General features: G+C 29.8%; 1 protein-coding gene across 3 annotated transcripts in view; it reads right to left on the bottom strand.

Moving 5' to 3' along the window:
• Positions 1 to 23,476, bottom strand: part of Eip63F-1 (Ecdysone-induced protein 63F 1) — a 223,752-nt gene that overhangs the window by 184,207 nt on the left and 16,069 nt on the right. Inside the window, exons 1-4 of one of the 3 annotated variants that reach the window (XM_075307840.1) lie at positions 21,203 to 21,304; positions 20,691 to 20,961; positions 8,831 to 8,869; positions 2,490 to 2,535 (exon numbers count right to left, since the gene is read on the bottom strand). In XM_075307840.1, the coding sequence (XP_075163955.1) occupies positions 2,490 to 2,535; positions 8,831 to 8,869; positions 20,691 to 20,726 (121 nt within the window). In that variant the 5' untranslated portion in view covers positions 20,727 to 20,961; positions 21,203 to 21,304. Of the gene's footprint in view, positions 1 to 2,489; positions 2,536 to 8,830; positions 8,870 to 20,690; positions 21,324 to 23,476 lie in introns of those variants that run through there. The other 2 variants (XM_075307839.1, XM_075307841.1) reach the window with 2 other exon arrangements.

Raw genomic sequence — 23,476 nt, 5'->3', positions numbered from 1 at the left:
TTATTTCTATAGAAAATTTTCTCAAAATTTTATTTCTACAGAAAATTTATTGAAAATTTTATTCGTATAGCATACTTTTGCAAAATTTTATTTTTATAGAACTTTTTTCCAAAATTTTATTCTTATAGAACATTTTTTTCAAAATTTTATTCGTATAGATATTTTTATAAAATTTTATTCCTCTAGTAATTCTTTTCAAAAAATTTTTTCCCCTTGACAATTTTCCGAAAATTTTATTCCTAAGAAAATTTCCTCAAAATGTTATTTCTACTAAAAATTTTCGCAAATTCGGGCCAAAATACACTACCAAAAGAAAATATTACCAAAAATCTGCCAAATTTTAAAATCTTAATTTGAAGCTTTGAATCGAACTTTTGTAGAAAAAGTATTTCCATAGAAAATTTTATTTCTATAGAAAATGTTGTCAAAATTTTATTTCTATAGAAAATTTTGTCAAAAATTTATTTCTTTAGAAAATCTTGTCAACATTTTATTTTCATAGAAAATGTTGTCAAAATTTTATTCCTATAGAAAATTTTGTCGAAATTTTATTACTATAGAAGATTTTGTCAAAATTTTATTACTATAGAAAATTTTGTCAAAATTTTATTTCTATAGAAAATTTTGTCAAAATTTTATGGCTATAGAAAATTTTGTCAAAATTTTATTGCTATAGAAAATTTTGTCAAAATTTTATTTCTATAGAAAATTTTGTTAAAATTTTATTACTATAAAAGATTTTGTCAAAATTTTCTTTCTATAGAAAATTTTGTTAACATTTTGTTACTATAGAAGATTTGGTCAAAATTTTATTGCTGTAGAAAATTTTGTCAAAATTTTATTTCTATAGAAAATGTTGTCAAAATTTTGTCAAAATTTTATTACTATAGAAAATTTCGTCAAAATTTTCTTTCTATAGAAAATTTTGTCAACATTTTATTTCTATAGAAAATGTTGTCAAAATTTTATTTCTATAGAAAATTTGTCAAAATTTTATTTCTATAGAAAATTTTGTCAAAATTATTACTATAGAAAATTTTGTCAAAATTTTTTTCTATAGAAAATTTTCGCAAAATTTTATTTCTATAGAAAATTTTCTCAAAATTTAATTTTTATAGAAAATTTTCTTAAAATTGTATTACTACTGAAAATTTGGCCAACATTTTATTTGGATAGAAACATTTTCCAAAAATTTTATGCCTACAGTAAATTTTGTCAAAAAGGCGAAAGCCATTCATGAAATCGTGAACGTTTCCGTTTCATTTTGTTACCATTTGTTCACGATTTTGGATCGTAGTTGTTTCTATTAGAGTAGTGTCAAAAGAAAATAATTGTCGCCAAGGTATAATCGATTGAAACAGAGGGATGAAGTGTTACCATTGTGGTACACTGCATCCACATTAAAAATTTCCAAAAAAAAAAAAAAAAAAAAAACAAAATATGATTTTTCAATACTGTAAAGCCCCAAAACAAATATATTTATACCCCAATAATCATTTGAATATTGAACAATTACAAAAGTTCCCAAACGTTAGGAAAAAAACAAAATGCTCAAAATATCCCCAATTCACATGCAAAAAACGGAAGTTTACAATTCATTTCTAAATGATTTCTGAATATTCAACGAAATTTTGAATGTTAGAATGACGACAGTGTGAGAAAATAAAATTCAAATACGTGGATATTTCTCCAAATGATTGCAAATGGGATTAAAAAAATATATTTTATTTCCTAGCCCCTCCTCTGAATTGTGTAGAATTTTAGCAACCGTTTTCATAGTGGGGTAATTTATTTACATTTTTTTTTTGGTGTAATCCATAAAATGTTGCGAACATTATACAGCAATTGCATTTAATGAATGTACAATTTTTGCTATCAATGAGATTGATTGCTTTGATAATAAAAAAATACAACTTCACGTGCATTAAAAAGAAGGAGGTCTACAGTTTATATGAAGAAGGTGTGTGCGAATTGCACTTTCGAATGGAATGTAACTGCAGTGAAAGTGTATGAATCTAATTTTTGCAATTTTCAGAAAACCTGAACGGTGTTAGGTACACACAATATATGATATGAAAAAAAAAACACTTAAAATATTGCCGTCGACTTTTTTGGATTATTTTATTTTGTGGCAAAAACCCTCCGTATTTTCATATTTTTTATCGTAATTAAAGCTCATGTAATTTTAGCTCATCAACAGCGAATCTGCTATTTGTGTAGTTGTTAGTACACTTTACAAGGATTTATTACCATTAATTGCCCTGAAAGGGTAATTTTGTTCAATCACCTTGAGTTTACACTTTAGACATTTTCGTGATTTATTTTTTGTTTTTGTTTATATGTTAGCCATAGGCCATTTTATGTAATTTCATTGAAAACAAAAATATTTTCAAGGGCACAAGATTGCTAAAGGCGATAAAGTTTAACATGGAAAGGAAGGTAAAGCCAATGTTAACGGGTAAAAAATAAAGGAAATATGGTAGACTTACCTGATAGTTCAACCTCTGTGAAAGGTTTCTTTTTAACAGTCTGTGGCTAGAAATAAAAAACAATAAAAAAATTAAACACACAAAAAATTCTAATTGCAAAAGGAAAACAAAATCATATGAGGTAGTGGAAAAAGTCTTTTCGTATTTCTAACACGGTTGCCACTCGGGCAAAAATAAACTACCAAAAATCTACCAAATTTTAAAATCTTAATTTGAAGCTTTGAATCGAATTTTTGTAGAAAATGGAAATAGAAAATTTCCATAGAAAATTTTATTTCAATACAAAATTTTTGCAAAATTTTATTTCTACAGAAAATTTTTGCAAAATTTTATTTTTATAGAAAATTTTTGCAAAATTTTATTTCTATAGAAAAATTTTTCAACATTTTCTTTCCATAGAAAATATTGTCAAAAAGTTATTCCTACAGAAAATTTTGTCAAGATTTTATTTCTATAGAAAATTTTGTCAAAATTTTATTTCTATAAAAAACTTTTGTCAAAAATTTATTTCTATAGAAAACTTTGTCAAAATTTTATTTCTATAGAAAATTTAGTTAAAATTTTATTTCTATAGACAATTTTGTCAAAATTTTATTTCTATAAAAAATTTTGTCAAAATTTTATTTCTATAGAAAATTTTGTCGAAATTTTATTACTATAGAAAATTTTGTCAAAATTTTATTTCTATAGAAAATTTTATCAAAATTTTATTTCTATAGAAAATTTTGTCAAAATTTTATTTCTATAGAAAACTTTTGCAAAATAAAAAATCAAAAAAAATATTTCTAACTGCAAGAGTAAAACAAAATCATATTGGGTAGTGGAAAAAGTCTTTTCGTATTTCTAACACGGTTGCCACTCGGGCCAAATAAACTACCAAAAGAAAATATTACCAAAACTCTACCAAATTTAAAAGTCTTAATTTGAAGCTTTGAATCGAATTTTTGTAGAAAATGTATTTCCATAGAAAATTTTATTTCTATAGAAAATTTTAGCAAAATTTTATTTCCATAGAAAATGTTGTCAAATTTTATTTCTATAGAAAATTTTGTCGAAATTTTTTTACTATAGAAAATTTTGTCAAAATTTTAGTCTATAGAAAATTTTGTCAATATTTTATTGCTATAGAAAATCTTGTCAAAATTTTATTTCTATAGAAAATTTTGTCAAAATTTTTTTCTATAGACAATTTTGTCAAAATTGTATTACTATAGAACATTTTGTCAAAATTTTCTTTCTATAGAAAATTTTGTCAAAATTTTATTTCCATAGAAAATTTTGTCAAAATTTTATTTCCATAGAAAATTTTGTCAAAATTTTATTTCGATAGAAAATTTTGTCAAAATTTTCTTTTTATAGAAAATTTTGTCAAAATTTTATTTCTATAGAAAATTTTGTCAAAATTTTATTTCTATAGAAAATTTTGTCAAAATTTTATTTCTATAGCAAATTTTGTCAAAATTTTATTTCTATAGAAAATTTTATCAAAATTTTATTTCTATAGAAAATTTTGTCAAAATTTTATTTCTATAGAAAATTTTGTCAAAATTTTATTTCTATAGAAAATTTTGTCAAAATTTTATTTCTATAGGAAACTTTTGCAAAATAAAAAATCAAAAAAAATATTTCTAACTGCAAGAGTAAAACAAAATCATATTGGGTAGTGGAAAAAGTCTTTTCGTATTTCTAACACGCTTGCCACTCGGGCCAAATAAACTACCAAAAGAAAATATTACCAAAACTCTACCAAATTTAAAAATCTTAATTTGAAGCTTTGAATCGAATTTTTGTAGAAAATGTATTTCCATAGAAAATTTTATTTCTATAGAAAATTTTAGCAAAATTTTATTTCCATAGAAAATATTGTCAAATTTTATTTCTATAGAAAATTTTGTCGAAATTTTTTTACTATATAAAATTTTGTTAAAATTTTATTTCTATAGAAAATGTTGTCAAGATTTTATTTCTATAGAAAATTTTGTCAAAATTTTATTTCTATAAAAAATTTTGTCAAAAATTTATTTCTATAGAAAATTTTGTCAAAATTTTATTTCTATAGAAAATTTTGTCAAAATTTTATTTCTATATATAATTTTGTCAAAATTTTATTTCTATAAAAAATTTTGTCAAAATTTTATTACTATAGAAAATTTTGTCAAAATTTTATTTCTATAGCAAATTTTGTCAAAATTTTATTTCTATAGAAAATTTTATCAAAATTTTATTTCTATAGAAAATTTTGTCAAAATTTTATTTCTATAGAAAATTTTGTCAAAATTTTATTTCTATAGAAAGTTTTGTCAAAATTTTATTTCTATAGAAAATTTTGTCAAAATTTTATTTCTATAGAAAACATTTGCAAAATAAAAAATCAAAAAAAATATTTCTAACTGCAAGAGTAAAACAAAATCATATTGGGTAGTGGAAAAAGTCTTTTCGTATTTCTAACACGGTTGCCACTCGGGCAAAAATAAACTACCAAAAGAAAATATTACCAAAAATCTACCAAATTTTAAAATCTTAATTTGAAGCTTTGAATCCAATTTTTGTAGAAAATGGAAATAGAAAATTTCCATAGAAAATTTTATTTCTATACAAAATTTTTGCAAAATTGTATTTCTATAGAAAATTTTTGCAAAATTTTATTTCTATAGAAAAAATTTTCAACATTTTATTTCCATAGAAAATTTTGTCAACATTTTATTTCCATAGAAAATTTTGTCAAAAAAATTTTGTCAAAAAGTTATTCCTATAGAAAATTTTGTCAAAACTTTATTGCTACAGAAAATTTTGTCAAAATTTTATTACTATAGAAAATTTTGTCAAAATTTTATTTCTATAGAAAATTTTGTCAAAATTTTATTTCTATAGAAAATTTTGTCAAAATTTTATTTCTATAGAAAATTTTTGCAAAATTTTATTTCTATAGAAAATTTATGCAAAATTTTATTTCTATAGAAAATTTTTGCAAAATTTTATTTCTATAGAAAATTTTTGCAAAATTTTCTATAGAAAATTTCTATAGAAAATTTAAAAAATCAAAAAAAATATTTCTAACTGCAAGAGTAAAACAAAATCATATTGGGTAGTGGAAAAAGTCTTTTCGTATTTCTAACACGGTTGCCACTCGGGCCAAATAAACTACCAAAAGAAAATATTACCAAAACTCTACCAAATTTAAAAGTCTTAATTTGAAGCTTTGAATCGAATTTTTGTAGAAAATGTATTTCCATAGAAAATTTTATTTCTATAGAAAATTTTAGCAAAATTTTATTTCCATAGAAAATGTTGTCAAATTTTATTTCTATAGAAAATTTTGTCGAAATTTTTTTACTATAGAAAATTTTGTCAATATTTTATTGCTATAGAAAATTTTGTCAATATTTTATTGCTATAGAAAATTTTGTCAAAATTTTATTTCTATAGAAAATTTTGTCAAAATTTTCTTTCTATAGAAAGTTTTGTCAAAATTTTCTTTCTATAGAAAATTTTGTCGAAATTGTATTACTATAGAAAATTTTGTCAAAATTTTCTTTCTATAGAAAATTTTGTCAAAATTTTATTTCTGTAGAAAATTTTGTCAAAATTTTATTTCTATAGAAAATTTTTGCAAAATTTTATTTCTATAGAAAATTTTTGCAAAATTTTATTTCTATAGAAAATTTTTGCAAAATTTTATTTCTATAGAAAATTTTGTCAAAATTTTATTTCTCTAGAAAATTTTGTCAAAATTTTATTTCCATAGAAAATGTTTTCAAAATTTTATTTCTATAGAAAATTTTCTCAAAATTTTATTGCTATAGAAAATTTTGTCAAAATTTTATTTCTAAAGAAAATTTTGTCAAAATTTTATTTCTATAGAAAATTTTTGCAAAATAAAAAATTAACAAAAAAAATATCTCTAACTGCAAGAGTAAAACAAAATCATATTGGGTAGTGGAAAAAGTCTTTTCGTATTTCTAACACGCTTGCCACTCGGGCCAAATAAACTACCAAAAGAAAATATTACCAAAACTCTACCAAATCTAAAAATCTTAATTTGAAGCTTTGAATCGAATTTTTGTAGAAAATGTATTTCCATAGAAAATTTTATTTCTATAAAAAATTTTGTCAAAATTTTATTTCTATAGAAAATTTTGTCAACATTTTATTTCCATAGGAAATATTGTCAAAATTTTATTACTATAGACAATTTTGTCGAAATTTTATTTCTATAGAAAATTTTGTCAAAATTTTATTGCTATAGAAAATGTTGCCAAAATTTTATTTCTATAGAAAATTTTGTCAAAATTTTATTACTATAGAAAATTTTGTCAAAATTTTATTTCTATAGAAAATTTTGTCAAAATTCTCTTTCTATAGAAAATTTTGTCAAAATTTAATTCCCATAGAAAATTTTGTCAAAATTTTATTTCCATAGAAAATTTTGTCAAAATTTTATTTCTATAGAAAATTTTGTCAAAATTTTATTTCCATAGAAAATGTCAAAATTTTATTTCTATAGAAAACCCAAAGTGAACCGCACTTGAACCTTCCGAAAAAAGGTTTATGATAGCCGGCCATTGCCGAAATAAATTTGTACATAGGTTAGGTTTGGTTATGTGGCAGCCCGATGTATCAGGCTCACTTAGACTATTCAGTTCATTGTGATACCACAGTGGTGAACTTCTCTCTTATCACTGAGTGCTGCCCGATTCCATGTTAAGCTCAATGACAAGGGACCTCCTTTTTATAGCCGAGTCCGAACGGCGTTCCACATTGCAGTGAAACCGCTAAGAGAAGCTTTGAAACCCTCAGAAATGTCACCAGAATTACTGAGGTGGGATAATACACCGCTGAAAAACGTTTTGGTGTTCGGTCGTAGCAGGAATCGAACCCACGACCTTGTGTATGCAAGGCGGGCATGCTAACCATTGCTCCACGGTGGGGTTGTACATACATATCTCTTTTCCTTTGCCACTGTCAAATCATCGATTTGAGTGCAGTTGGCTGGGTTTATTTCGAGCGTACTTCCTCCTACTTCATTCGTTTTTCTTTTTATTGTTGGTTAGATAAAATTAACATTGTCAAAATTTTATTTCTATAGAAAATTTTGTAAAAATTTTATTTCTGTAGAAAAATTTGTCAATATTTTATTTCTATAGAAAATTTTGACAAAATTATATTGTCAAAATTTTATTTCTATTGAAAATTTTGAAAAAATTTTAATTTTATGGAAAATTTGTTTCAAAATTTTATTTCTATAGAAAATTTTGTCAAAATTTTATTTCTATAGAAAATTTTGTCAAAAAATTATTTCTATAGAAAATTTTGTCAAAATTTTATTTCTATAGAAAATTTTGTCAAAATTTTATTTCTATAGAAAATTTTGTCAAAATTGTATTTCTATTGAAAAGTTTGTCAAAATTTCATTTCTATAGAAAAGTTTGTCAAAATTTCATTTCTATTGAAAATTTTGTTGAAATTTCATTACTGTTGACATTTTTGCCACAATTTTAATTTTTAACAATTTTTGCCAAAATTTCATTTATTGGAAATTCTACCCGATTTACACTCATATGGCACAGAGGCCAATTTTTAACTCCGATTTAGTTGAAATTTTGCACAGAGAGTAGAATTAGCATTGTCCAAAATCAATAGGGTTCTATTCTGACCCAAATTAGGAACATGTGCCAAATTTGAAGGCGATTGGACTTAAATTGCGACCTAGACTTTGATCACAAAAATGTGTTCACAGACAGACGGTCGGACGGACAGACGGACATGGTTATATCGACTCAGGGACCCACCCTGAACATTATTGCCAAAGACACCATGTGTCTATCTCGTCTCCTTCTGGGTGTTACAAACATATGCACTAACTTATAATACCCTGTTCCACAGTGTGGCGCAGGGTATAATTATTGATAAAAACGAGCTCGAGGTTTGTAATTTTAATTTATTTTTATTCAATATTTCGTTTTTTTATTGAAAGACTTCATCTTTTTAAAAAATTTTCCGATGAAGTCTTTCAATGAAAAAACGAAATATTGAATAAAAATAAATTAATATTACAAACCTCGAGCTCGTTTTGATCAAAAATTTTTAATATTTCATTTTTATTTTTTGGTAGTTTTATTTCATGAGGACTTATTTCATAGAGCCGGAATTATATAGAGCCGGAATTATGGTCCATCAGGATAACGCTAGTCTACTGAGGTGATCGAAACCAGGGGACGAAAATTTGTTTTTCAAACAGAATAACAAAACGCATAGACCTTTGGAAGAAGCATACAAACTAACTACGCCTTCTATCCATTGAGAAATATTAGGGATTATAATGAATAATAAAAAAGTCTTACCTTTGGTGTACGCTTCCCCAGTAATGCTGTACCCAGCATCTGCAATGAAAAATGAAATAAAAATAAAAAAATATATTTGAAATATTTCTTAAATTATATTATTAATAATGTATGCGTAATTTACTTTATTATATTAATTTAAAATAATTTTATAACATTTTTTTTTTGCGTATTCTATAGAATAATTTTATGCGTAAAATATAAATGAATACATTTTGCATTTCTGCCAACGCTATTGCTCTGTCACTGCAAACCTATTATTCATTATTATTGTTTATCATAAGTAGTGTGTATGTATGTGTGTTGTTATTTTAATTAATTATGGTGAAAATGTTTTTCATTTATTAACAATCAAATCAACAGCAATAGCAACAGTTCTCTTCTCCCACATCCACGTTGTTTTAGTGTTCTTGTTGTTGTTGTTTTTAAATGATTATGAAAGATAACATAGTACACGCACACATTGATTTAATAGAGATAATTAATTTGTTATATTTTTTTTTTTTTTGCATTATTTACAATATAATATATTAGGGTGGAGAAGAAAATTTATAAAATTGAAACGTATCAAATAGAGGTCTGCACAATTCCATTTGTAAATGAAGAGTACACGTGTACTTGCTACATGAGTACATCTATTTGAGAGAGTCGCAAAACAATTGGTACACATTTTGATGAACACCAAAAGCCACGAGTAACTTCTTGTTGCTACTCTGATGCCTTCACTACCAACAAACACATATTCCTCTTTCTCTCTTATTGAAGTGTACTAAGAGTGATCACGTCGAGTATGTTGCGAGAACAAAACTTCATAGAGTACTCCATGTACCACGTGCAGTTTCAGAAATACAAAAAACTGTTACTCTCCATAATGTATGTTTTCGATTTGTTATAAAGAACGGCAAACGTTAAGGTAAGTGTGTGACATACATACATATCTATGATTAATAATAATGGAAAGTTTTGCTTCGCACATAACTGAGAAATACTTGTGGTACCACGTGAAGTGAAGAGAATCCATGTTGTACTTTTTCTCAAGTACTTACATTTTTATTGTTCCTTTTTTTCGGAACACATATGGTTTCGGATAAGTACTTGGTGGTATTTGACAAGCAAGTGTTCTCTTCACTTCACTACTTGCGCTCTGAGAGAAAGACAGTGTATGTACTATATTCGACAACGAATTGCATACATGTAGTGAAAACTTATTCGATGCAGACCTCTAGTATCAAATGTATGTTAATATTTTTAAAATGTATTCCTTGTGTTCCATTTCTCACAGTAATGAGATGTAAGATGAGAGAAATGTCAAAAATCCTCTCAGAGTACAAAATTTGTATGTATGGAAATCGACATGGTAGATGGCAAAAATCGCAAAAAAGACGATTGTTAGCATTTTTGTCTATGGATGTAAAATGGTGGAAAATTGGAATTTTTGTATTTTTTAAGTTTTTTCGTGGGCTTTTTGGTCAGATTCTTAATTTTTTATATTACACTGAAAAAAAGTGAACCTCGATTTCACTAAAGCCAATTTAACTCAATTTTAGTTCATAGAATTATTATGTTTTGAGAAATTTTTCTTGATTTAAATAATTAGTTGCGTACTTTAGATAAAGTAACTGAAAAATCAAGCATACAGATTTACTAAATTCGTGCCTCCCACAAAATAGTTCAGAATTTCCTAAAATTTGTAAATTTTACCTATAATGCGCCGATCTTGAGCTTCGTATAGTAACAAAGAAATATTTGCAATTTTGAACTCACATTCCGGAATTTTCTGTTACAAGCGAAAAAAAATATTTATGTCTAAAAAAATTTCTTGAATTCGTCGAAAACTATTAACTTGGTTTTGTGAAATCGGTGTGACATTTGTGTACAATTTGGCTTAAATTTTCAAAAATCAACCTAAATTTTCCAAAATTATCCAAAATTTTTCTTTCTGGTGGGGTCACTGTTTTTTTTTTTTTGAGTGTAGGTTAATAAAATGAATTTTAGGTGAATTTGATGTAATGAAATGGTAGACTCAAAGTTTAAAAGAAATCTAAATCTCCCCAAAAATAATATTTAGGGAGCTATAAAAACTATAAATCTAGGCTGTGTACACAGAAAAAAATTCACGAAAATTTTTCCAATTAAAATCTTAATTGAGTTTTAAACTATGTTCAATTAAAAATGTAATAGATTTAACAAATTTTTTAATTGAAATAAAAATCAAACACACAAATTAATAGTATCAATTAATTTTTTTAATTGATACTATCATTTCTGTGATTGAAGCCATTTCAATTAAAAAATTTATTGGATCAATTAATTGCGTGGTTGAATCAGAAAAAATTCTTTGTGTAAATTTCAAATTATAGAACAGATCTTATTTATTGATTTTTCGTTCTCTTTTTGGGATATATCACCAAAGGTATTCATGTACAAATAAATGTCAGTTAAAAAATCCAAATTTTAACATATAATTCAAAGCAAAAAATGTTTTCTTAATTAAAAAAAGAACTTTAATTTAAGATTATTTCTTCAAATTAAAAGGTTTTTCTTTACTTTAAGGCAAATTATGAACTTTATTTTAATTAAAATCTCTTTATTTTATTTTTTTTAATGTACAGTTCCCGAAAATAGCTGCAACCATCTTGAATCAAATATAACAATTTTCTTCCAATTTTTTATACCCTCCACCATAGGATGGGGGGTATATTAACTTTGTTATTCCGTTTGTAACACATCGAAATATTGCTCTAAGACCCCATAAAGTATATATATTTTGGGTCATGGTAAAATTCTGAGTCGATCTAAGCATGTCCGTCCATCCGTCCGTCTGTTGAAATGACGCTCACTTCCGAACGAAACTAGCTATCGACTTGAAACTTGGCCCAAGTAGTTGTTATTGATGTAGATCGGATGGTAAATGGGCCATATCGGACCACTTTTACGTATAGCCCCTATATAAACCGACGCTCAGATTTGGCTTGCGTAGCCTCTTGGAGGAGCAAAATTCATCCGATCCGGTTGAAATTCAGTACATGGTGTTTTTATATGGTCTCTAACAACTGTGCAAAAATGTCCATAATTATATATATCCCCTATATAAACCGATCCCCAGATTTGGATTGCGGAGCCTCTAAGAGAAGCAAATTTCATCCGATCCGGCTGAAATTTGGTACATGGTGTAAGTATACGGTCTCTAACAAATGTGCAAAAATTGGTCCACATCGGTCCATAATTATATATAGCCCCCATATAAACCGATCCCCATATTTGGCTTGCGGAGCCTCTAAGAGAAGCAAATTTCATACGATCCGGTTGAAATTTGGTACAGGGTGTAAGTATATGGTCTCTAACAACTATGCAAAAATTGGTACACATCGGTCCATAATTATATATAGCCCCCATATAAACCGATCCCCAGATTGGTACTCCGGAGCCTCTTGGAGAAGCAAAATTCATCCGATCCGGTTGAAATTTGGAACGTGGTGTTAGTAAATGGCCGCTAATAATCATGCCATAATTGGTCCTGGTCTATAGTTATATATAGCCGATCCCCAATCACACAAAAATTGGTCAATATTGGCCCATAATCATGGTTGCCACTGGAGCCAAAAATAATCTACAAAAATTTTATTTCTATAGAAATTTTTTTCAAAATTTTATTTCTATTGAACATTTTGTCAACATTTTTGTTCTATAGAAAATTTTGTCAACATTTTTGTTCTATAGAAAATTTTGTCAACATTTTTGTTCTATAGAAAATTTTGTCCAAATTTTACTTCTATAGAAAATTTTGTCAAAATTTTATTTCTATAGAAAATTTTGTCAAATTTTATTTCTATGGAAAATTTTGTCAAAATTTTATTTCTATAGAAAATTTTGTCAAAATTTTATTTCTATAGAAAATTTTGTCAAATTTTATTTCTATATTTCTAAAGAAAATTTTGTCAAAATTTTATTTCTATAGAAAATTTTGTCAAAATTTTATTTCTATAGAAAATTTTGTCAAAATTTTATGTCTATAGAAAATTTTGTCAAAATTTTATTTCTATAGAAAATTTTGTCAAAACTTTATTTCTATAGAAAATTTTGTCAAATTTTATTTCTATAGAAAATTTTGTCAAATTTTATTTCTATAGAAAATTTTGTCAAAATGTTATTTCTATAGAAAATTTTGTCAAAATTTTATTTCTATAGAAAATTTTGTCAAATTTTATTTCTATAGAAAATTTTGTCAACATTTTATTTCTATAGAAAATTTTGTCAAAATTTTATTTCTATAAAAAATTTTGTCCAAATTTTATTTCTATAGAAAATTTTTTCCAAATTTTATTTCTATAGAAAATTTTGTCAAAATTTTTGTTCTATAGAAAATTTTGTCAAAATTTTATTTCTATAGAAAATTTTGTCAAAATTTTATTTCTATAGAAAATTTTTTTTCAAAATTTTATTTCTATAGAAAATTTTGTCAAAATTTTTGTTCTATAGAAAATTTTGTCAAAATTTTTGTTCTAAATAAATAAAATTTTGTCAAAATTTTATTTCTATAGAAAATTTTGTCAACATTTTATTTCTATAGAAAATTTTGTCAAAATTTTATTTCTATAGAAAATTTTGTCAAAATTTTATTTCTATAGAAAATTTGGTCAAATTTTATTTCTATAGGAAATTTTGTCCAAATTTTACTTATATAGAAAATGTTGTCAATATTTTATTTTGTCAAAATTTTATTTCTATAAAAATTTTTGTAAAGCTTAATTACATACGTATTTAATCGGCCTTTTTAAAATAAGTTTGTCATTCAGTGTGTAACACATCGAAATATCGATTTCCGACTATATAAAGTATATATATTCTTGATCAGGGAGAAATTGTAAGACGATATAAGCATGTCCGTCTGTCTGTCTGTTATAATCACGCTACAGCCTTCAATAATTGCGCTATCGTCCTGAAATTTGACAAGATTCGTTTTTTGGTTGCAGGCAGGTCAACTTCGAAGATGGGCTATATCGGTCCAAGTTTTGATATAGTCCCCATATAAACCGATTTCTCGATTTGGGGTCTTGGGCTTATAAAAAATGTAGTAGAGGTACTTGAGGACCACAAAGAGGTGTGTCGAAAATGGTCCGTATCGGTCCATGTTTTGGTATAGCCCCCATATAGACCGATCTCCCGATCTCCCGATTTTGCCTCTTGGGCGTCTAGAAACTGTATTTACTATCCAATTTGCCTGAAATTTAGAGGTATTTTGGGACCTTAAAGAGTTGTGTCGAAAATGGTCCGTATCGGTTCATGTTTTGGTATAGCCCCCATATAACCGATCTCCCGATTTTGCTTCTTGGGCTTCTATAAACTGTATTTATTACCCGATTTGCCTGAAATTGGAAATCTAGAGGTATTTTGAGACCCCTAATATATGTGCCGAAATTGAGGTGTATCGGTCCATTTTTTGGTATAACCCCCATATAGACCGATCTCTCGATTTTACTTCTTGGGCGTCTAGAGACTATATTTTCTAGCCGATTTGCTTGAAATTGAAAATCTACAGGTATTTTAAGATCACAAATAGGTGTGTCGCAAATGGTGCCTATTGGTCCATATTTTGGTATAGCCCCCATATAGACCGATCTCCCGACTTTATTTCTTGGGTTTCTAGAATCCGTAGTTTTTATCCAAATTGCCGGAAATTAGAAATATAGACGTATCTTAGGACCATAAAGAGGTGTGTCGAAAATGGTCCGTATCGGTCCATGTTTTGTTATAGCCCCTATATAGACTGATCTCTCGATTTTACTTCTTGGGCTTCTAGAATTCGTAGTTTTCACCAATTCGTCTGACAGTGGAATTCTAGAGGTATTTGAGGAACATTAAGAGGTGGTGAGTATTGGTCCATGTTTTGATATAGGCCCCATATAGACCTAAATCCCGAATTTATTTCTAGGACTTCAAATCAAGGCGCTATTTCATCATACACACGATATGTTTATGATTTCTCTAAAACTCAAACAAAATTGGTTCTCATAAATCCAGAATCTGAGCTGGTCTTCATAGGTAGAATCTTTAATTTTTTTCTTCGGGAAGCGTACTGGTTGAACTGATTTGCTTGGGAGAAGATTTGTCATCAAACCCCCTAAAATGCTATATATTATCAAGTAACCCGCTACGACGATGAGTTTTCAAAGTAAACTATTATATTTGATTCATGGTGGTGGGTATTTAAGATTCGGCCCGGCCGAACTTACTGCTGTATATACTTGTTTAGTTTAATATATACCACGTATGGACTACCTTGCAATTTAGAAGACGGTGTTAGGAAGGTTTAAGACACCTTGCCATCGGCAAGTGTTACCGCAACCCAAGTTATTCGATTGTGGATGACAGTCTTCAGTAGAAGTTTCTACGCAATCCATGGTGGAGAGTACATAAGCTTCGGCCTGGCCGAACTTACGGCCGTATACACTTGTTTTTAATTTTAAAGCCCAAAACTAATGTCGGAAACATAAAATTTTAGAATCAGTTGAGATTTGTTCCAATTGGCTAACTTTGACACGAATTATGACCTTCAAAACCTATGGTATTTTGATAAATTCCCGTCTTGAGATGATCGACATTTGGTATTTTTTTTAGCGCCAGCCTTACTCTTCAAAATGTCCAAGACCGTACGATTGAGAAATGCTTTCGTAAATGAACTACCAAACGAGTGGTTTAGAAATTATAGCAACCTTAATTTGCACAGAAAAAATGTCACCAAAATATGTCCAATTATTAATTGAATTTTCAAAAATTTAAATTTAAATAAAAATTTAATTGATTCAACAAATTCTTTAATTAAAGCGAAAATCAATCACAAAAATTAAAAGTATCAATTAATTTTTTAATTAACTATCATGCCCTCTCACAGAAAAAAAGTCTGTTGTAAAACTGATGCTAAAATGAACTGATATTTATTGCAAATATTTTATTTTGTTTATTTTTAAAAATTTTCCCGAACCCATTTCGTAAATGGTAGTTAAAAATCCAAAAATGTTGTAAAACTTTCGTTGATTTAATGAATCTCAAAATTTGGAATACAATTTAGTTAAATTTTCGCACAAGACAGTTAATTTTTCCCGTAATGTAGTTTGCTTTTTTTTCTGTGCAGCACAACGAAATTTTCTTTTATGTAAAGATAGCCACTTTATAGGCGAATCACCTAACTCTAAAGGATAAAACGCCTTCAATGGAAAGCTTTTGCTTAAGTGACAAATCTTTTCATCAGCGAAATGGCCCATGCAAAAATGGCATTCACATTTTAAGGACATGAAATCTTTGTGTTCACTACAATATATTTATTTTTCAGCATGAAACCCTCAATTATTAGTCGATGCGTTTTTTAGACTCAACTCAACTGCTCTATTGTCTTGTTGCCGATTGTTGCTATGGCAACACTGTTACTCATTTGTCACTACAATACTGTCTCTTATGGAAAGAACAGTAAATCATATATGCTCTCGCTCTCCTATCAAAACGTAAGAATAACACGAGTTGCCAATTATGAAAATATTTAAATCCTCTTTCTCATTCTAATAGTAAAGATTTTCACTTTCATCGTTAATATCAAAAGAAAAAAACACCGTTTTAATTAAATTCATCTACAGTTTATATGCTTATATGTATGTTGTTTATGGCTTTTGATTAAGGAATGAATTGAAATTAGAAAATAAAACAAAAAAGAGTAGAAAAAAAACAACAACATCAAAGTGATATCAAACCAGCACCCCATTCAGTGGCAAATCTGTTGTGAGCATTGAGTTGTCGACATAGATCGATTAGCTACAAATTAATGTTCATTTCTTTCATTTGCGGAATTTTGCCAATATTCAAATAAAATCAAATACGTGTAGGCCAGTAGAGAGGAGGCAGCAATTAAACCATAACGAAAACATTCAGAGTACATTCAAATAGAAAATATAAATAATTGAAATAATTCTTTGTTTATACCAAAAAAAAAGAAAAAATACAACAAGTGTGGAAATTATAAACATTCCTGGGAATAGAAAGTTAGGTAGGTACACTGAAAAAAATATTGTCGTGAGGCCAAAGATTTCATGTCCTTAAAATACGAATGCAAATTTTGCTTAGCATAGAAGACGCATTTCTCCAATATAAAGTTTTTTTCCTTGTCCAAAACACGATAAACTTTTCAATGAAGTCGTATTGTCCTTATAATTAAGTGATTTGAAATGGGTATCATAACACGAAAGAAAAGTTTTTGGGCTAAGGTCAACTTGACTTTAATAATTCAGAAAAAATCTTTAAAATTAATGAAATTGTCTTTAAATTTGTTGCCTTTTTGCATCTTGACTACAAAGCAAAAAATCGTTCAAATATAGGACATGTTTTTCAACACTTTATTTTAAAGACGTTTTTTACTTGAAACATAGCATAATTTCTACAGGAAGTCGAGTCTGAATTTGGAAAATAAAGTTGTCGTAAACTCGTTTTTAAAGGACTTTGATAGCATATGAAGAAAAAAAAGCTGAAAAAACGTAAAATTAAAAGTTGCTTCCTAGAAGCAAGTACACAAAACCCAAATTTAAAAGAGAATTGTGTCTTAAAAGTATCCTTACTTGTATTCTCCGTTTCTTTGGCTCGGAATCAATACCAAATTTCTTAAAGTAAAGACAAAATCTTTGGAACCGGGCATGCTTTTTTTCAGTGTAGTGCGAGTACTAATATAATTTTTTTTCAACTGCTACTAATAAGAGAAAGTCGTTATTTAACTATGCCTTTATTATGCCTCATCCACCGTATTCGCCGGATTTGGCCTCCGCTGTCTTTCTTCTCTTGCAAAAAACTGAAAAATCTGAAGATAGGTCTATATGGTGGCCATACCAAAACAAGCACTGATATACACCATATTCGACACATCTATTTATGGAACTAAAATACCGCGTTATAAAGCCAACCAAAAAGAGAAGGCCTCATTCCCCATCTTTGACCGACCAATTTCTGGCAAGAGTACAGTTCCCCATAGGCCCTCTTTATGCGATCCGCAGTATTCTCCATCCAGTTCAGATTGGAGTCCAAGGGAACTCCCAAGCACCTTGCTGATTTCGAGAGGTTCAACTTCGTCCCTAGAAATTCAGAAGCCTTTTATCCGATAACTTCTCTCCTCCTGGTGAAAAGGACTAACTCTGTCTTTCCAGGGTTCTCCCCGAATCCATTCCGAAAGATACTGCAAAGACCCGCTTAGCACATCCGAAATAGAATTCAGGAATTTTCCTGATATCAGTATCACAATGTCACCCGCGTATGCCACCACATTGATGCCCTTACTGCTCAGCCCAATCAAAACCTCATTCACCACCAATGAGGCAAAGGTGATATTAAAGGGTGATACGGTCAAAATTTGGTCAATATAAACTTGACCTATATATATTGACCTGAACACCCCTCATTTTGAAGGTGTGTGTGTAGAATGTTGCTCCTATTTTGATTTTGGAATTCACTCTTCAGTTGTCAAAATGCCGTCCAAGCAATAAGAGCAGCGTATCAAAATTTTGCTCGCGCATCGCGAAAATCCGAGCTACTCGCACGCAAAGCTGGCAAAATCGCTAAAAGTTGCTAAATCAACCGCCAAAGTGTTTGGGGAACGTTTGTCGACAGCCAGAAAGTCTGGATCGGGGGGAAATCGAAAACCGGAAGCCGCTGAGACGACAAAGAGAGTTGCCGATAGTTTCAAGAGAAACCCTAACCTCTCTCTCCGAGATGCCGCAAATAAGCTGGGTGTATCGTCTACAACCGTGCATCGAGCCAAAAAACGAGCCGGACTATCGACTTACAAGAAGGTAGTGACTCCAAATCGCGATGATAAACAAAATACGACGACCAAAGCGCGATCCCGGAGGCTGTACACGACGATGCTGACGAAGTTTGACTGCGTGGTAATGGACGACGAAACCTACGTCAAAGCCGACTACAAGCAGCTTCCGGGACAGGAGTTTTATACGGCAAAAGGAAGGGGCAAGGTAGCAGATATTTTCAAGCACATAAAACTGTCAAAGTTCGCAAAGAAATATCTGGTTTGGCAAGCCATCTGTACCTGTGGCTTGAAAAGCAGCATTTTCATAGCTTCCGGGACTGTCAACCAAGAAATTTACGTGAAAGAGTGTTTGAATAAACGTCTGCTGCCTTTCGTGAAGAAACACGGTTGTTCCGTACTGTTTTGGCCGGATTTGGCATCTTGCCATTACGGTAAAAAGGCCATGGAGTGGTACGCCGCCAACAACGTGCAGGTGGTTCCCAAGGACAAGAACCCTCCCAACACGCCAGAGATCCGCCCAATTGAGAAATACTGGGCTATTGTCAAGCGGAACCTAAAAAAGACCAAAAAAACTGCTAAGGACGAACAGCAGTTCAAGGCAAACTGGCTTTCTGCGGCGAAGAAGGTGGACAAGGTGGCTGTACAAAATCTGATGGCAGGTGTCAAGTGTGAGGCCCGGCAATTCGGATTTGGAAAAGCGAAAGCCTAACTGAATATTTTTCCTGAATTTTATACTAATTGAACTTGAAAAAGAAATTTAATTAAATTTTTTAAATAAACGATTTCACCGATTTACACGCGTTTTCCCTTGACCAAATTTTGACCGTATCACCCTTTACACCTCCCTGTGGCAATCCTCTAGTGGTCTTAGCCCTCCTTGTGGAGTTCGCCAGCTCAACCACCATGTCCCTACTTAGAAACACCAACTCGATCCACTTTATAACGAATTCCTCGACACCATTCTTTTCTAATGTCAGCACTTCTCTATCAATTCTCCTATAATTAAAGCCACCTTCAATGTCCAGAAACGCCGCCAATGTATAGTCACCATATGTCATAGATTTTTCTATGTGATGCACCACTGAGTGCAGGACAGATTCTACAGATCAGCCTTTAAGGTAGGCATGCTAACAGATTGATAGTTTTATGATTAGCTGATTCCTTATATGATCATCCAGTATCCAGTCCATCGTCTTTAGCAAGAAGGATGATAAGCTTATGGATCTAAATTCCTCGCTTTCGGAATGACGATTACCTTAACCTTCCGCCAGGACCTTGGTATATATCCAATAAGCAATGAGGTCCTCATCAACTCCACATAGGATTCGCCCAAGGGATCGATGGGAAGGGATCGATATCCCCATTAACAAAATCCGCGTATTAAGGTTTTGTAAACCTAGGTTTTTTTTTTTTTGGGGGGGGGGGGGGGTCCACCGATTTTGATCACTCATCCCAATTGAAGTTTCACCTTATGATTGAATCATATTACCATCACCCTGCAATATCGATGAACTACTAACAATACTCAAACGTTTTTCAAACGTCTTTCTAAATTGATATTGCTTATCTATCCATATTTGAGGGTTTTTTTATATAAATATTTTATATAAATAATTATAAATAATTGCACACAAATCGAATAGCACTTTATTATTAACCCAGACTCTTCAAGATATATATGAACAATTGATATGACACACTACAGATTGTAAACAATTGTATTTAATTCCTATTGAGCTCATATCAACCCACAGCTACAGGGGCCAATGTTTTATCATCCAAAGGGGGCAACAAAAAACAAATTATTTTATAGCCATATCGATATTTGATCGAGAATATCTACAAATATCTACACGGCCAATTGACCATATTTACAATGCAATTATGACCAGATGCCCCCTCATAGTCATATATCCAGACATTAAAGCATTAATTTTTGCCATTTCATCACATATAGAATATATTGTTGTTGTAGTGGATATTGCTATTATCATGGATGTTGTTGTTGTTGTTTTGGCAATATTATAAACATTTAATCAAACAAAAAACAAGAGAAAAACTTACCTTAAGCTGATGACGTAGACCACTCATTGGGCTCATATAATAGAAACAAACACAAACACACACACACACAATTCTATTTTGTATTTATGAAAATTTTTTGAAAATTTTTCAATATTGAAAATTTAAATTCAGCAAATAAAATAAAATTTTTTCTTTTTTATACAATTATCGGGAAAATGAAGAATTTTAATTTCACATAAATATAACGATATTCTGGGGCATATTTAGAATGGCGTAAAATGTTCACAATATGGCACACACACACGCACACCTACATTCATATATAGAATAAAAACAAAATTTCAGCTAATAATAAAATTAGGTATTTTTGTAAAGACTTTCCATTATTTTTATATATATATTTTATAATTTCTAAACGATTTTTTTCACTTAAAAAACATTTTCTTTTTTGCCAACAAACTTTAATCCAGTTTGTCTTAATTTCATTAATTTCTTATAATTTTATTTTTGTCATCTCTTTAAAGACATGAATTATCTTCGAAAGTATTCACCAACGGTCAACAACAAGACAAGAAACATTAAAACACAACGTTAATCCCATCAACTTAGTATTGCCGTGTTAATATTCCCTCCTATTGAGGTTGTACTAGACCGGACCACGTTGATTTTGAAAATAAATTGTTATGAAAATTCGTGATGATCTTCTAAAAGCCTCGTAAAACCCCACGAGTTTTTCTTCTCTCTTTTCGATTTAGCTCTCCAAACACAAGGAACTCTCTTGTACAAAAATAACCATACAAAATACAAACCAATGAGAAAGCATTACTCTTTCTGTTCAACAAGGCCCACACTCACACGCACACACAAACCATACACAGGTATAGGCTAAACTCCACAATGCAGTTTTGTTTACTTACAATGACACAGAGATGCCAGATATTTAACATTTTATGAAATTATTATATATGTGATAATATATATGCAAAGGGTGGCTGGTATGCAAGGCATTAAAGTAAATTATTTTTTTTTATTCAAAATCTGAAAATGTTATCAGATTTTAGAATCAGTTAATGCCTCATTCACATTATAAAGGGTAATACGGTCAAAATTTGGTCAATATAAACTTGACGTATTTCTTTCAATTTTGCATTTAAAAAATCTGAACACCCCTCATTTTGAAGGTGTGTATGTAGAATGTTGCTCCTATTTTGATTTTGGAATTCACTCTTCAGTTGTCAAAATGCCGTCCAAGCAAGAAGAGCAGCGTATCAAAATTTTGCACGCGCATCGCGAAAATCCGAGCTACTCGCACGCAAAGCTGGCAAAATCGCTAAAAGTTGCCAAATCAACCGATACAAATGTAATTAAAGTGTTTGGGGGTCGTTTGTCGACAGCCAGGAAGTCTGGATCGGGGGGAAATCGAAAACCGGAAGCCGCTGAGACGACAAAGAGAGTTGCCGGTAGTTTCAAGCGAAACCCTAACCTCTCTCTCCGAGATGCCGCAAATAAGCTGGGTGTATCGTCTACAACCGTGCATCGAGCCAAAAAAAACGAGCCGGACTATCGACTTACAAGAAGGTAGTGACTCCAAATCGCGATGATAAACAAAATACGACGGCCAAAGCGCGATCCCGGAGGCTGTACACGACGATGCTGACGATGTTTGACTGCGTGGTAATGGACGACGAAACCTACGTCAACGCCGACTACAAGCAGCTTCCGGGACAGGAGTTTTATACGGCAAAAGGAAGGGGAAAGGTAGCAGATATTTTCAAGCACATAAAACTGTGAAAGTTCGCAAAGAAATATCTGGTTTGGCAAGCCATCTGTATCTGTGGCTTGAAAAGCAGCATTTTCATAGCTTTCGGGACTGTCAACCAAGAAATTTACGTGAAAGAGTGTTTGAATAAACGTCTGCTGCCTTTCCTGAAGAAACACGGTTGTTCCCTACTCTGTTGACCGGATTTGGCATCTTGCCATTACGGTAAAAAGGCCATGGAGTGGTACGCCGCCAACAACGTGCAGGTGGTTCCCAAGGACAAGAACCCTCCCAACACGCCAGAGCTCCGCCCAATTGAGAAATACTGGGCTATTGTCAAGCGGAACCTAAAGAAGACCAAAAAAACTGCTAAGGACGAGCAGCAGTTCAAGGCAAACTGGCTTTCTGCTGCGGAGAAGGTGGACAAGGTGGCTGTACAAAATCTGATGGCAGGTGTCAAGTGTGAGGCTCGGCAATTCGGATTTGGAAAAGCGAAAGCCTAACTGAATATTTTTCCTGAATTTTATACTAATTGAACTTGGAAAAGAAATTTAATTTGATTTTTTAAATAAACGATTTCACCGATTTACACGCGTTTTCCCTTGACCAAATTTTGACCGTATCACCCTTTACTTCTAAGATCCACCTTAGCCAGATTTCAATTGTCATTTGCCATATAAAAAAGGAATTTCAAATCAACTATTAGTACACAGAAAAAAATATTTAGGTGATATTAAAGATTATGCAACCTAAATTTTAGGATGCGCAATTTACAAAATATTAAGGACAAATTTCTTTAAAATAATGACATTTTAATTAAAACAAAGTTTATCATCTTTACGTCAAACATTTTTTTCATTAAATTTAGGCCTTAAAAGTAAAGAAACACATTTCTGATTTTAAGAAATTGTCCTTAAATTAACTGAAATATTGAAACTTTAGATTTAAGATAAAAAAGCTTCAAATATAGGCTAAGACTTATTTTGAGGATTTAGCATCTTTGGTTTAAAGTTTTTGTGGAATTAAAAAAAAACATTTTTACTTTGAGGTATCCGCTATAATTTGG

Source organism: Haematobia irritans, chromosome 4, assembly GCF_050003625.1.
Source record: "Haematobia irritans isolate KBUSLIRL chromosome 4, ASM5000362v1, whole genome shotgun sequence".
Classification (NCBI taxonomy): domain Eukaryota; kingdom Metazoa; phylum Arthropoda; class Insecta; order Diptera; family Muscidae; genus Haematobia; species Haematobia irritans.
Note: the sequence above shows the minus strand (reverse complement) of the source record. Positions and strands in the feature narration are given on the sequence as shown.